The sequence below is a fragment of the Haliaeetus albicilla genome, chromosome 20 (genome assembly GCF_947461875.1).
Source record: "Haliaeetus albicilla chromosome 20, bHalAlb1.1, whole genome shotgun sequence".
Classification (NCBI taxonomy): domain Eukaryota; kingdom Metazoa; phylum Chordata; class Aves; order Accipitriformes; family Accipitridae; genus Haliaeetus; species Haliaeetus albicilla.
This window is the reverse complement of record NC_091502.1, coordinates 6,803,818-6,820,704: the sequence shown is the minus strand read 5'-3', so window position 1 is coordinate 6,820,704 and position 16,887 is coordinate 6,803,818. Positions and strand designations below refer to the sequence as shown.

General features: G+C 37.5%; 1 protein-coding gene across 2 annotated transcripts in view; it reads right to left on the bottom strand.

Annotated features, from left to right (window-relative positions):
- The window catches only part of MIPEP (mitochondrial intermediate peptidase), a 78,595-nt gene that overhangs the window by 54,098 nt on the left and 7,610 nt on the right, over positions 1-16,887 (bottom strand). For both annotated transcript variants that reach the window (XM_069808142.1, XM_069808141.1), the window contains exons 4-10: positions 16,469-16,555; positions 15,484-15,547; positions 13,495-13,677; positions 9,274-9,430; positions 8,770-8,818; positions 8,053-8,113; positions 7,350-7,402 (exon numbers count right to left, since the gene is read on the bottom strand). In XM_069808142.1, coding sequence (XP_069664243.1) covers positions 7,350-7,402; positions 8,053-8,113; positions 8,770-8,818; positions 9,274-9,430; positions 13,495-13,677; positions 15,484-15,547; positions 16,469-16,555 — 654 coding nt within the window. The remainder of the gene's footprint in view (positions 1-7,349; positions 7,403-8,052; positions 8,114-8,769; positions 8,819-9,273; positions 9,431-13,494; positions 13,678-15,483; positions 15,548-16,468; positions 16,556-16,887) is intronic.

Here is a 16,887-nt window from a genome sequence, read left to right as displayed (position 1 = left end):
ATAGAAGGTGGTCTGATGAATCACAACAGAACTTTGCAGAGAACTACATACTGCAGTCAAAAAGATTTCTTACCATAGAACCTTTTTGACCTCAGATACCCTAGAAGAAAAACAGGTATGGATTGATTTTGGATACTTGCAGTGCTACAGAAAGTTTTCCCAACTATCCTTGAACTTGAGCACGTACATTTTCTTAAGCCCTTATGTGAAACTTAAAGGCTGTGAATGCACTTCTGGAAGAGCAGGAAGAGGAAATACCAAAATTTCTATCCGTTACAGACATAGACAACAGAAAACACAATTATTAACCTAAAAGATGACTTCCTGAAATCAAGAAGGCATTTTACATGACTAGATATTATAAAACAAAAAAAAAAAAGCTTTTAGTTTAGATGTAAGAAATATCATATTGCATTTATGTAAAAAAATAAAGGACACCACTACATATATCTCACTCTGAACAAATCAGAAACAGCATCAACAAATATATACACAAACTCATCTACAGTGGAAAAGAATATTTTTCTCTGTGCCAAACGTTCAGTTAGCTTCTTTGACTTTAAAAAAAAAAAGATCAAGAATTAAAAGTAGTCCCTTTTATTGTAATAACGAACCTTAAATTATTTCGTTGTTCCTGTTGAATTGCATAACCCATATGCTTAAATATCCAAAACTGTGAAAGACTGAGAAGCACAAAAATGAACAAAAGAAGTTTGCTCTGCTTTCATTTTGCCTTAAAACATATTCCAATAACTTAATTCACTCTGAACATCTGATTACAAACACCGAAGCATTTGTATTTATAACAAAGCCCAGGAAAGAATGAAAATTTTCTTATGTACTTATGACAGAAGTCAGAATGTAAGCTTAGAAACTTTACAAAGAGAAATCTCAGTACCCTCCTAAAGAAAGTAGAAATATCAAAGAAAACAGTAGTTTCTTTGATGTAAATTCCTGCTTTATATTAAAGGATAAACTACGTTAAAGAATCCAGACACCTTACTTTTACAGTATGTAGTCCAGCACTATTTTTAAAAGAAGTAACGGAGCCAAACCGATTTAAAAAACAATTTTAAAAAGAAGTTAAATGACACAATGAGGTTTGGTTATTCTTCAAGAACAGCAGGCTTCAAACAAAAAAGGCTGTGTCCCCGTGAAGAACAAAGATGTAGTATGTGATTATAAATAATTATTTCTAAGCTTGTATGACTTCATTGAGTCTAAATAAAATGCAGACTTCTAAAATCGCTTTCATTTAAGCTGTATATTTGGAAGGAAACTAAGACCGTTTTGTGTAGCATGGCTTTCATCTGTTCTATTAAGAATGCTTTTTATAAACTTGGATATTAGGGATATTTGAGTAAAGATCACTGTTCTTCAGAACATGAACATTCGGACTCTTAACAACTGCAAATTAGGTGCTTGGCAAGAATTCTTATCGGTGACTATTAAATGTAGTCCCTGATATAGCCTGACTTTTTTTTTTTTTTTGAGAAAAATTATTATCCTGTTGACATCCACAAAAATATAGAACACTAAGTTAACTATCTCTAATAAAACAGATTCTGTCAAAACTTTCAAAGAAACCTGAAAAAATCTTGTTAGTGGAAGATGAAAGTGAGATGAACCCCTCAGATTAACTTAAAGAGATCAAGACAAGGAAAACCCCTTCCAATTTTCATTACATGCCAGACTATGAAATTTAATTCTTCACCTGAAGGGAGACTCTTAACCATGATTTATAGAAGACTCTGGATTTCTCAATAATAATAATGATAATAATAATACAAAGCCTTTGTACTCTCATCAACCATAAACTAGCACCTGTATCTCACATTCCTTTTTTCCTTCTGCTAATTGTACTTCACAGAATATTTTGGAGGAGGTCAGAGGGTAATTCAGAGTATTGGTCTGGTATCAACACTGTATGCAACTTTTAGATTTGACTTTGATTTCAAATCAAAAACAATTTCTTTGTCCTTCCACAGTGTTTTGAATAAAGAAATAATTATTGAAACTTGAATTCTGCTTCACAGCAAGCCTTTTCAATAGCTTTCAGGTTTTCATCCAAAAAGTTTAGTCCACTAGCTTAGTGACTCGTAAGTTAAATGGACTTTTTGCACCTGCATTAGTTGATTTAACAGAAGGCATGCCTTCCCTTGCTTATAAACAGATAGTTAAAGAAAGTTTTCCTTCTCTGTGAGCACTTTAGTTGAAAGATTTCCTGGTTCTTTTTAAATTTTGCATTATTTTTCCACTTCAGCTTTCAATTTGAACAGAGTGACAGTTTTCTCACATATTCCACAAAGGGTCTGTGCTATTTTTCCATGTGGTGTTCCACTCTTTCATAAAACTAAAAGTAATTTAACAAAAAGCAGCCATAAACAAGTTTGTTTAAAAGTAACTTGCAAACCTCAACATTAGCTGCGGCTTTTAGCAACTTGAGAAACATCCAGTCATGTTTAGGTACCTTGGTATTGAAGCTACCTCTCTGAAAAAACAAAAGTGCTGCCTACTCTCCCCTGAAGCTGGCAGCCTATGTAGAGTCCCAATAAGAAAGGAGATGCGTTATTCGTAATTTCTGCTCAGCTGGTCACCCCAAGATCCAAAATTCCTGCAGTTGCTGTGGTGACTTCTCTTTCCTACACAGCAGGAAACTGGCTTATTTTGGCATTGACTTGTTCATCTCCAAGGCCAGTCTTATTTACTTCTGCAGTGCCAAAAAGATGGACAAGAACAGAGCGCAATATCCTGCAAGCACAACCCGGTTGCAAGATGAATAAAATCTGTGACACTTTGGCAAAAATCCCAACAGTGAATTATAGCCAGCGAAGTCAGCCCAGCCTGGTAAGCACCGAAGGTTAGGGAAAAGCGAGTCAACACCAAATACACTAAGCTCATCACTGACAGTTCTAAAGAAAAGTTCTGTTCCTCCATCAGAATTGGCTTAAGCACAGTCAATCCCACATTCAAGGCAAATAGTTGACCTCAAAAGGTCTCTTCCAGTGTTTTGGGTTTTTTATGACCCGGAAGAAGTCAGCAAGGCTAATACATCTTTGCAAGATCAGGGCCTTGAGAATTATTTGTAAGTGCAGCTGCACTTACTGAGAAGTAATGGGATTTAATTAGTACTATGGTACTTGCCTGCACTAAAGCTCAACAGGATTATTTTTAAATATACATATTAAACATCTTCTTACTTGTTAGAGGCTGAAGCATGTTGTAGCATTCACTGTTTTATTACCCTTAGCCTGCCAAAATTCTTGAGGTTCCCCTAATTACTCTATCTTCTTTTAAGATACTACTGCCATGAATTTCAGACTTTTGTCTCCGGTTTCTCTTAAATGTACATTTATACTGACATCTATTTTCTCTGCCACTTAAACTATAGCTACAAAAACATTACACTGTCATAAGTGTGGGTTTAAAGCCAAAGAGGCTACTTAACAAAATTAAAAAAAAAAAAAAAAAAAAAAAAAATTGAAGTAAGCTGTCCCGTTACCATCAATGAGACTTACACTTTTGAAGTAGGATCAAGTTTCCAGGGAAAAGATTTGGTGAAAGCTGACAGAAACAAAATTATTGTGGCTAAACTAAGTTTACAGAAAGAAAAACATACTTTGTGACTTAAGTCTGGAGCTCCTCCTGCTGTTCAACTTACAAAACAGCAGAAATAGTCAGTAACAACTGTAGAAGCAGAGTGAAAAATAAAGGCAACCTGATATGACAGCAAATGTCATTAAAATTCAATAGTCCAAACACATGTGAATATCCTAGATTCTTCAGAAGTAAATAGCCAGCTCTTAAAACTAATTACGAGGAATCTAACAAAGGATTTGTTCCCTTAATCCTGCTCTAATATAAAATAAACATATACTTAGAATTTAAAACTTATAAATACATTTAAAGTATACAACATACAGATATAAAACAGACATAGTAAAAATATGTCATGAGTTTCAGTGTCATTTGTGACAAATTGATGTAGCTGGTCAAAATCTGGAGAACTAAAGAGGAACTAAAATATCACGTTAGGATCACATTTTCTAATGCTTGCTCACAACATCTCTGTTTGCAAATATGGCCATATAGACCAAAATAGCAAATAGTAAAACTTTTTCAACAGAGACACTGTCCAATCTAATATTTCTTGCACCCCTTAGTGGTGCATGTGCAACATACTAGATCTTGTTAAGTTACTTAATCAAGAACTAAACCCCTGTAGTCTCTTTCTTTACACCTAGGTTTGTAAAGGTAATCTGCATCTTATGTACCTGACAATATCTAGGAAATTATGGTTCTGTACATCAGCTGGAGCCACAGTGACAATAATAGTCCAAAAGAAATATCCAAAAACATACATTTGCTTCCCTATCAACAAAAACATTTTACTAAGCAGAAAAAAAAAATTCCTAACAATAAAGAAATCCATGGCACAAACTGAGTCCCAAAACATGATAGACAAAAATATGTAAGCCATGCTCTGCACACAGCACTACTACAAATATGACCATGGCACTTCTGTAAAAGACAAAGCTAAAAGTAAGCTTCTTCCAAAAAAGAGAAACCCTTGAAGAACAAAATAATTAATCTACTAAACAAAGAATACTAAGAATGGGAGAAATGCATGACAGGTAAATATATCTTGTTTGAAAATATATTTTGGCATTCCATGATGCAAAAACGCAGAATAAAATAGGATACAATAAGTAAAAATTAAATTAAATAATTTATTTCTCTTATAAATAAATAAAATGAAACATGATATAATTTAAAAAAAAAAAAAAAACAACAAACCAAAACCAAGGAAAACATCGCTTCCTTCAGACATAATTTAATACTACAAGATAATTGGCTCAGAGAGTAACAACAAATAGCCAAAAGTCAAACTCCTGCCAGTATGAAATTTTGTGATAGATATGGTTCTCATCTTCCAGTTACAAAAGTGTTGAACTGAACATACCATAGCATCCAAGGGGCATTCAAGAAAGGATGAGGTCAAACAGAGGAAAGTACAAATACAAGATAAAGAATAGTGGACTTACATTTACATAGATAACAAGTGGCAAACAGAACATGTTTAGGGCACAAACATGACAAGGTATATTCCTGTCCTCTGGTTGTCATATGAATACTCTATGACTCCTGCCTAGTTTCAGTCATAAAGCACAGCCACTGGTATTATGCAGTAGAGAAATGAGTTTTACTTTCCAGGGCTGATTACCCAGCGTCCAGTACCCTGTTCAGTACTTATGATATAGGCAGAATGAATGTAAAGCATTGTTAAGTCACTGCCAGATCAAAAACCTTTCCCACAGACAGACCACTATACAGAAAACAGGACAGTGAAAGACCTAAGCTCTTGGTTTCTAGCAAAATACGATAGAGAGGAAAACTACTTTTCCATCCCTGTCTTGTAGATGCTTGTATACATGCCAGAAAAAAAAAAACCCTCCTGCCCAACCTGGAGGGAGAAAAAGGTTGGGCCCCGATCCTGCATTGTAATCAGGGAGGCCCTACATAGGTTCAGGAGATTCTTCACACTGATCCAGCTGCCAGACTTGGTGCCTGAATAAATAAAAAATAGCAAAGATACATTGCCAATGTCTTGGTCTGTTTTACCTGCAGCTCTCCCTTCATAAAGCTACCATGCAATTCTTAACGTAAAGTGACTTTATTGGGTCTTTTACAAAGCCCCACAGGGAAAGGAAATATTTTTCTTCCTAATGCCAAAATGAGCAGAATAATCTATTCACGATCATCAGCAACTCAATTACAATATGGTTAGCTTCATGAGATGATCTGAGAAGGACAATAAGACAGTATCAGAAGACACTGCTCCAGGAGGAGAAAGAAACACAGAGCCTTCTACACCTAGTCCTCTAACGCGGGACACACTAATTCTGAAAACACAGAAAGCAGACACTATGGGAAATGTAGAAAATAAATAGGATACATAGACAATAAATTTCAGCAGCATTTGACTAATGTTAAGCACTATGTATCAGAATGTAATTCTTGCTGTTTTTAAGACACTATACAGGCAAGGTAAAGGAGATCTGTAAGCTGCAAGATAGCATCTTGAACGAGTATGACAGTGCTCTTCCACAGACTGCTGTTGACCACTGCTAAGATGGGATTTGGAGCAAGATGGACCTTGACTCTATTCCAGTATAACAACGACTTTGCTCCCGCTTTCACAGAAGCGTGTCTGCTACCTGTCCAGGTTAAAACAAAAGCAGCCATTCCTAGGCCATGCCACAAACAAGCAATCCACACATACACCGTGGAGTGCTGCATGCTCCAGCATCAGCTACCAGGAGCAGACCCAGCAGCTGGACATCCTTCTCCCTCCCCTGCACAGCAAGTTCTGTGCACCCAGGACACAAACATTGCTGTACATACATAGCTCAGTTCCCATTTGAGCATGCAGTGGCTTAAGACAAGGCCAATATTAGAGCTGGTGCTCATAAAACTACTGCCACAGTAACAAAGTGTAAGAAAGCAGCAGAACAGCCAGGCCAACTGCAAGCAATCCTTCCATGCCGTGTCTATACTACCGTAGCTTTCTGATCCAGAGTTAACTACTACTTTAATCAGATACATCCAGTCTAAGTTTGTTTAAAAACCAAAAACCTACAAATCCGCAGTGAAGGAAAATTTTTCCTCCCCCTCTTGTGAGAGAAGCACAACTTTAAATTATCTTTTCCAACACAAACCTAAAAGGTCACCACTGCTGATCTAATAAAGGCAACACGCAGGGCTCACATCTTTCAGAGCTGGCATCTTGTTATGTGCAAAGGTCTCGTGCACTATTTAAGTCTGTGTAGAGGATTTATTTCCCAGTCTTTGCAGGAGAGATGAGAATGAATTCTACCCATAAACAGTGAAGAACTACTCAAGAAGTTGCTATTTCAAGTCTGTAGAAGGGGATGATAGTTGCATGTTCAGCAAGAAGTACAACACAGTTAAAATATGAAGAGGAGTTGGATTATATTCAGTGATCAAAATTTATTTTTAAACATTACTGCAGCTCAGCTAAGAGCTAAAAGCAAAACAAGAACAAGGATTTTGTAGGTGTTCTGAAACCGTTTCATCCTCTTATATCTTCAAAGAGGGCCAATATTTCCCCATGAAACAACGGAGGAGCCAAAAACTTCTACAGGCATTCCAGCAGTAACTAAGAAATGTTATAAACAACTGCCCCACCAGATACTCTATTTTTTCATATTGAAGTACATCTTCAAAGAAGGAAATCCTGTTTACATTGCAGACTTTCTTTATCCTTATTGCAAGGAATGAAATAAAGACACTCATTTGCATTACAATCATGAACATAAGGAGCTTACCTCTCAGCACGAAGGACACCACTGTAGTAAGGGTGATCCCACGGCATCAGCTTCTGAAAGAGAATTCCAGCTTATAATTACAATAATGGACAAGAAGTGAACCCAAAGGAAAAGTTTTGTTTCCTTTGAATATTTTTGCAATTTCGACAAGTCACAGAACTTTAAAACATAATGGGAAACATTCAGTGCTAAAAATATAATCAGAAATAGCATCATATATCATAACTTGAAACCTTTTTTTAACATTTGCTTCAAGATACTACTTCTTATTCAAATATATAATGGGACTTCATACCAGCTTTCAAGAAATATGCTCAATTCAAAGAAAAAGATAAACCTAGTTATGTACAGAATTAGGATACATACAATACAGTATGCAAACTGGACATGCATCTAACCTAAAGTACAGCCTTTATTTTTCAAATGAGTCAATTAAAAACAAAGTAATATTCACTTTCACCACTTTGTTTTGATTATCTCAGTATCATTTTGTATAAACCAACAGCTATCTTGCACTTAATGCTTGGGTTTAATACAAATAGCAGCTAAGCAGTCAAAAAGCATTTGAAGCCAGAAGACAGAAAGTTTCTCATTATACTACATGTTGTACACTAAATTAGAGTAATTTTTCTCATAGAACAAAGTTAGCTTATAGTATATTTTTAAAAAGAAACAAAATGGAAAACCACACATGAAAACTTACTGAATTCTGGGGGCTGAGCTTCATTTTCATCTTTGTCATCATTTCAAAATCTTTTTGAGTTCTGAAAAATATTTTTATGAGGAAAGTGCTAATGAAAGATTTTTGAGCAATGGAATACAGCACACAATAATACTCTGTCCTAAGAAAATGCCCAACTTCAGAGATTGATAGTACTCTATAAAACGGCAGGCCGATATACTACGGTAAAAGAACTTTTCCATTCTGCTTCTGTTATTCAGGTTCCTTCCAATCAAGTCCCTCTTACTCTGGTTGTACACCTCCAAAGCATTCTCCTTCTTACAATACACCCCATTCATACACAGTGATGAAACTGTTTTGCGTTGTGTGGAACTAAGGGAGGCAAGAAGGACAAACAGGGGAATTTGCTTATAGATGCAATATGTATGGAGTTGCGCGTATGGGGAGAAGACCAGGAGAGATGTTCTTCAATGCTTAAACTTGGTCATCTTGTTTGTTTGCTGTTGCCTGTATTTCTTGGCACATCACCTATTGCATTCAGTCCTGGGTGTTCTCTGATCATAAGACACAGAATTTACTCTAAGCCAATAGCTCCCCTCAAAACTCCGAGAAAGTCTTGCTTTTTGTTTCACCAGAGCATATAATAAGCAGCACTGAACTGACTTACTAGTGCACAAGTCCCTCTATTCTTGAAATAAGGAGTATGGTTAGTAAAATAACTTAGTGAAAAAGACAGACCTTTTAGACAACTGGTCAGAAAGCAGATCCAAAAACTGTCTCACTGTCTCTAGAAGTAAAACGGGGGGGAAACAGAAAAAAAAAATTTAAAAAGCTTTTTCTTCCCTTAAAGACTGTTAAGCTTACATCAAAACATTCCAAACAAAACAAGCTCCCTTAGAACAGCAAAGTTCTTTTTAGAACAACAAACTACTCTGTTGACTACTGTACCATCATTTCAAGAGAATTTAGTACCACACTTAACTTTGTTACATGTTGGAATAATGGCAACTTCATAATCTTAGGAGTGAGCATTGATTCTGAACAAAAACACTAGTTCCTACTCAGTGAGTATTGCCATTTATAGAAAGCATGAGTATTGCATACAGCAAAGTGTAACTGCAATAAGATACTTCACTGGAAAAACTATGTGTAAACTTAGCAAAAGCAACTAACAACTTTTGACCTCATATCTAACATAGTACATTTGATTTCTCAGCACGTCCTTCCACACATGCCTTATACCTGGATTTCTGGCCATTGTTCCCTGAAGAGCTCTGTGGGCAAACGTCTCATACCCAACCAACTGTGCCAGACTGTTTCGGCTAGCAAGCAATTCTTCTAAACGGCTCAACTGCTCAGCATTTGGGTAAAGAAAAATCTTGTAAGCAGCTTCTCGCACCTAATAAAATAAAAAAAAAAAAATTACTACAGTGCAATTTTTAAGGGAAACAAGTGATGCAATTGAAGATCTGGCATTACAGCTGTATTTCACTGATATTGTTGGGAAAATGTCTAAAGTCTTTTAACAACAGTAATTACGACTGTCTGACAATTATGGCTGTCTTATCCATTAAAGATGGAATGAGGAAATGCAATGAGACAACCTAACAGATCAAGACTGCCAAAAAGGGTCCTGTTCTCTACTTCTGTCAACAGTCCCCTCTCTGCTCATTGCCTCGCTCCTTCTGCCAACATCTGTGCTTCTCAGACCACTCTGTGGGCTGTCTTAACTCACTAAAACTTCTGAAAATAAACCCAAAAGAAAGCCAAATTTTTCTCTGCATGTCAGTTAAGCTGGCTTACGGAAGGATCTGATAAGAAGCAGAGGCAGGGTCAGGGTAGAGAAAAAAAGAGGAAGAGAAAAGCCTTATTTCTTTTGAAGTAGCAAGCTATTAGTCTGCCCATCTGCCCACAGACAATCAGTCTTTCTCCTATTTCTGGTTTGTTTGGATTTTTTCATAAGTCTCAGGAAAAAAAAAATCACCTCAAGCCTCAGGAAATTTGGTAAAATGCTTTCTGGGTTTCACAAACCAATTGAAGATAATTATTTTGTACATATGGAATAGGCTTAAGAAATCCAGCAACAACTTATGCTCGTCTTCATTTGAAATAAGCTTCTCTCTTGGATAATATATTCAACAAGAATGGTGGTCCTGGGTTTATACAAAATGTGACTATAATAATTCACAAGTCATTTCCTACCTGTTCTGTTCCACCAGGCTTTCATATTTTTAAAAAAGCAAATAAAGTAAGCGAGATTATTCCCCTTCCTTGAACACACCTCAGCAGTGTGTCTTTGCAGCAAAGGCCAACAGCATACTGAGCTCTATTAGGAAGAGTACAGCCACCTGCTCCACAGACGTGATTGCTTCCCTCTACTTGGTACTGCCCAGACTACATTTGGAGTACAACGTCCAGATTTGGGTTCCACAGCACAAGACAGACACTGACATAGTCGAGTGGGTCCAGCGTAGGGCCACCAAGATATTTGGGGGCTGGAGCACATGACACAGAATGGAGGCTGAGAGAGCTGGGTTTGTCCAGCCTAAAGAAGAAAATGCTCAAATGAGATCTTAAGCTTTATCTACTTAGCAGTAAGGTGCAGAGAACATGCCGCCAGACTGTTCTTGGAGGTGCAGAGCAAGAGGAGGAGACGTAATGGACACAAGCTGGAAGATGAAAAATTCCAATCTGATATCAAGAAAAAAATAAAAGAAAAAAAATTGTGAGGGTGGTCAAACAGGCTGCCCAGAGAAGTAATGGAATCTCCATCCTTGGAAAGCGTTCAAAACTGAACTGGACATGTCACTGAGAAACCTATCTAACTTGGTCCTGCTCTGAACAGGATCAGACTCAAACTGCCAAGCTCCAGAGGTCCCTTGCAACCTAAATTGTATGATTTCCAAAGAGCCTCTCCAAAGATCTGGCTCAGAGGACTGCATTCTTGAATTGATATATTACTCAGAGCTTCAGTAGCAATCCTACAGATCATACTATTTTCAGGACAAGAGTTTAAAGATGACATGCAACGAGTATTATTCCTTTATTTACATTCTATCAGTGCCATAATTTAATTAATTTTTAATTTCTTACAGAAAATAAACATTACAGCTTGGGTTCTACCACAGTAAGCTTTTCTCTTTTTTGTGACAAACCAGATTTCAAAGTCACCTCAATTATTTATATAGTAAGTGAAAACAGAACACTTGAGTGTTGTAAGACACTCCTGATCCTAGATCCATATCTAAAAGACTAAGGAACCACTGTCACATTTCAAAGAGTCTAAAGTAATTTTCAATATATAAACAAACTCTAAATGAATTCTTTTTAGAAAAGCATCATTAGCCAGAATTAAAATAAGATTTCTCAGGATAATTCAAGTTGGATGGGACCTCAGGAGGTCTCTAGTCCAACCTCCTGCACAAAGCAGGGGCAGCTATGAGGTAAGACCAAGTTGCACAGAGCTTTTTCCAGTCAGGTCCTGAAACCCTGCACAGAAGGGAGAGACAGCATGACCTCTCCGTTTCATGGCTTGGGTATCGTCATCAGGAAAAACTTCTCCGACTGGCATTTCTCACTTCAACTTGTGCCTGTTGCCGCTTGACCTCCTGTCACGCACCAGTCTGAAGAGCCTGGCTCTGTCTACTCCATGATGTCCTCGTAGGTACTGCCAGGCTGTGGTCAGGGTCCCCCCAAAGCCACCTCTGCTACAGGGTGAACAAGCCCAGATTCTTCAGCCTCTCCTCACAGTGCCAGCACTCCACTTCCTGGCCATCTTGGTGGCCTCCATTGAAGTCACTCCTAAAGAGTGATGAGTAAAGGGCTATAATTGCATCCTTCAGTCTCTGGCTCTGCCCCTGTTCATGCAGTCCAGGATGCTGTTGGCCACCTTTGCTGCCAGGGTCACTGCTGGCTCATGCTCAGCTTGTGGCTCACCAATCCTCTGGGCCTCTTCCGCAGATCAGACCCAGCCAGGTAGTCCCAGCCTGTACTATTGCCAGGAATTCTCCCTTTCCAGGTGCAGGACTTCGCATTTGTCCTTCTTTAACTACATAAGGTTCCCATTGGACCATTCCCTCAGTGTCTAGGCTACTCTTAATGTCAGTCCTGCTCTTCAGCATATCAATTGTTCCTCCTAATTTCCTATCACCTGCAAATCCGGCAGGCAAGCACTCCGTCACTTCCTCTAGGTCACTGATAAAGATGTTAAACAGGAGAGGTCCCAGGACAGACCTCTGCAACACTTCTTACATTACCAGCCTTCCAGTAGAGTACACCCCTTCAATCACTGCTCTTTGAGTCAGATCATGAAATGAGGGGGTTTTTTTACCTATCTGGTTGTCCACCAATCCAGATTGTAATCTCCTAACTTGGATTGCTCCATAACTTTCCTAGGGATCAAAGCGAAGCCAAGTCACTTGTAGTTCCCCAGTTTGGGGGTTTTTTTGGCCTTTCTGAAGGTGCATGGAACATATTATTTCTACCAGTCATTGGGGTTCTTCCCTGATCCTCACCGCCTACAAAAGGCAGCAAGCCTTTCAAGGACAATAGCCAGTTCTCTCTGGATCCTTGGATGCAGCCCATGTGGTCCCAATGACGTGTACAAGTTGAATTCTCTCAAGTAATCCCAAAATGGATCCTCATCTACTGCTGGTTGTTTTTATCTTTGAATCCTTTCACTAAGCACAGTGGGCTAGGAGAATTCGTTGGTGACCACTGAGGCAAAGAAAGCGATCAGCATCTCAGCCTTACCTGTGTCTGCTGCCACTAAGTCACCCACCTTACTCAGAACTGAGCCCATCTTTTCCTTGTCCAGCCTTTTAGTACTAATGCAGCATTAGTTGCTCTTCTTGTTGACTTTGATGTCCCTTGCAAGTTTCAGCAACTGCAGCTGAGCTTTGGCCTTCCTGACATCATCGCTACATGTACAGGCAGTATTTCTAAATTCTTCCCTTGTATCTTGTACCTGCTTCCACCTCATGTCTGCTACCTTTTGGAGATGAAGCTTTGTCACGAGTTCCCTGCTTGCCAAGCCTGGCTCCTGATACATCCTGCTTGGCTTTCTAAGGATCAGGATGCACTTATACTGAGTATCTTAGTATCCTTGTGCGCCTGGAGGATGCTATCTTTAAAGAACTGCCAGTGTTCTTGAGCAACTTTACCCTTCAGAGCTGCATCCCATGGGGTCCCACCTCCCAGTTTTCTGAATAAGCTGAAGTCTGCTTGCCTGAAATCCAGGGTCTGTATTCTGCCCCTCTTCTCCCTCAATCCATTCAGGATATTCACCTCCATTATGTCATAGCTGCTACAGCCAAGGCTGCCATTGATCATCATGTTCTAAAAGAGTTCTTCCTTGTTAGTCATAACATCATAAACCACATGCATTTGCCTCGATAACAAGTGAAACAACTGATATGCACTTTTGTTATATAGTATGCCAAAGCAAACTCAGGGAATACTCACCAGATCATCGGGACAATCAGCATGCAGACCAGCAACTTGTAAGTAATTGCCTTCGGCTGTAAAATTATACCGAATATGTTCTGGCAAAATATGTTTGTCAATCTTGTTGGGAAGGTGAGTTCCTGTCAGAAATTCATTACATAAATCCAATATTCTGACGTTGAGGTTGACTGCCTTTTTACGCTGTATGAAAAATAAAGTACAAAATACATAATATCTTCAGACATAGTACAAGCAGAACTCAAAGTTTCTAAAACCTTAAAGGACTTTTCCACATGAAGCAGAAAATACAACATTTAAGATTAGACCTAGAGCATCAACAAAATCTAATGTAGGGCTGAAGCCAACAAGATCAGATGCTCATACGAATCTATAATTTCATACAGGATTGAAATTTGAAAGAAAATGCCTATGTTTTTGCAGTAAGAAAATGTACAGTGGAGTTTAAGTAGAATTTACATAAGCTATGTTAGCTGCTTGCAAAACATTTATAAAACTTTGCCTAATATGATTGCTATGTAAAACAGAGAGGAGAAAAAAAGAAGCATCATCGAGATGGATAAATCCTACTGGCATCCCCAAATAGATATAGAATTACAGTTCTTTTGTTACTGTTTGTACTGCACTGTTTTCTGAAGACCGTAAAGCATTTATGGTATTTCAACTTTTCCTGAGGAGTTTGTGATTTAGGGTTTTAACACCATCATTACAGTATTTCACACATTTAACATTACTGTAAGATTTGCTTCAGTGAACTCTCATCTTTTTAGAGTATGCTCTCTATTGCCTGTGGGTTCATAGCTCAAAAGGAAAGGCTGACAGTACACATACAACATACTTGTAAAGTCCAAAGAATGACAAAACCTGAAGATTTCTGTCCTCCCATTCCATCCTTACCCTTTAAAACAGATCTTTTGAGTTTTATTTTAAAAAGCAGAAATTCTTTGTAGCAGAAGTAAATTTCAAATTAAGATAGTGAAGGATTTCTAAAGTCTGAAATGAGAATTGAAAAGAAACACTGAGCAGCAAGCAATAGAAGAAAAGTGGAATAGGCAGGGGAGGAAGAGGAAAATGTGCAAAAATAAGGGGCAAGTGAAATTGTAACTGAAAGGGGATGAAGCACCATAGAACCAATAATCAAATCAGAAATAAAACCCAAAGTCCAAGTTTCAGACTTATTCTTTGTACAAAGTAATTGCAAAAATATATTCTAGAAGCATTTTCCAGGTCACAAAACACCATCACAACCATGATCTTCAGAGTAACTTTGCCACATCAATCTGGTAAAAGAGCCTTTGTACAGATCTTTTTTGAGGGGATGACTCAAATAAACAAGGTATTAACTTTATACAGGGACATGAGCTATGAACAGACATGCAACAGAGCATCCGTACCACAACGCATGGTGAAAGCTGACCATTTTGGCAAATCCACCACTAACTACTGCAAAAGCATGTAAAAGCTCCAAGAGAGGTAATCAGACCATGCCCAGACATTCAATTTTGAACAAGATTTACAACTTCTGGTTATGTGAGGACCAAGGAGAGCCTGGACACAAACCTGATCCCTTTTAAAACTCTACTTGATTAATCTGTCATCACAGTGCATGGGGTACTGCTTTTCCCCCTCTATAAATAGGTTGTTCAGACAGCTAAGCAGCTTTTTTAAATATCTGATGCAGACACCAATCAAAGCAAGCAGGATCCCAGGTCTTGCTTGTAACTCTTCAGAACAGACAAAGGAATGATGAGGACTAAACTGGGAAGAACAGCCAACTAATATCTAAAACAACATTAAAAAACACACTTTAGAAGTGATTTAAAATAGACAAAACTAATCACTTCTGAGAAAACAAAATTCCACAGAGGACAATGGGAATCTTGGAGGACAAACTGGCTCAGAGTCACGTGATGCATGTTCCACACGTTTCACTATCTGGTCTCTGGTAGTCAGGCAAATTTCTGTTCATATATTGTAGCCAAAAATTACCTTTTCTTCATCCAAATGAATGCCACTGATCTCAAAATCAAACATAAAAAGTTCTGCCACTCGCCTAAAAATACAGTAAATCCCCGTTAAAACAGCCTTATTTGATAGTAATAATTTCTTAATACATTTTGCCCTTAGTAGTTATTTAGGCTTCATGTCTTTTACAGAGAATAACAACACAGTTATATGAGTATTGTTAATATTGACACAGACTTCCTATGTTGTAGGTCTTTAACAGTTTACTCAGTGAAATAGGATTTTTCCTTTTTTAGTTATGTTAGTCATCTGCATTGAAAATATCATTCAAAATAATTCCACTACATTAATCTAGATGTTTAACAAATTTGTGCAAATTACCATTTTAATTTGACACTTCATTTATTCTAACAGATCAGAAAAAGACCTCTTCAAATCTAACATCCTTGATTGTGGGGAAAGAAGGAAGGAAGTAACTTAAACATTAAGCTTGTCTAACCATGTTAGCAAAGAAATAATTCAAAACTATAACTGAATAAGCAGCTAATAAAACATTTTACAGCAATCATGAAGTAAGCTTTAAATATACTGATAATCTGATTTTGAAAGATATAAATTTCTATAAACTGAAAACAAGTTATATAGTTTGTTCCCTACTTTTGTTGCTAAAAACACCGCTATATATACACCACAGTACAGCACCTCATTTTAATAAAAATGCTGTTACTGAAGAAAATTTTAAGTTATCATTTTTTTGGTTTTGCAGATCTCAGTTATTCAGCTTAAATATATCTTGTGCTCTACAGTCACAGAGACATCCTCCAAGACTACACAACTACAAACTTCCTAACTCCTGTGCAGGTAATTTAGTAGTAACTAATAAATCAGTAACAGAGATGTGGTATATTTTCTAGTTCTATTAATTAATTTAGCAAAACACAAAATATAAGCACAATAAGGAATGCTATATAGTGCCTAAAAATCTAAATCTATAAGCATTAATAAGTACCTGGTTTCAGGATCTAGGGAACTCATAACGATTTCATCAGCTAGCAGACGTCTCAAACTCTGACACAGTTCAACATCTGTATTTAATCTGGAAAGATACAGAGTAAAAGAATCACGCATTAGCAACAAACATATTTCAGTCTCTTGGAATTACTCATTCAAAGGCAGAGTTTATATTTACTGAAACAACATCAAAAACCAAGGACTGTATTTTCAAAATGCTTTCTGGTTCACAACCACACTTAAAAAACTACAAAATTTGTATACAAACGATGTGTGGACAAACTGGCATGAAAACAGGTCTTGTGCATCCAATAGAAAAATACTTCTGGATGGCATTTTGTGGCAAATACGAGCAAGTCTAAAATTGACAGCTTATTTTTTACGGACAAAGATAATCATGGCGAGAGCATAAAGGTG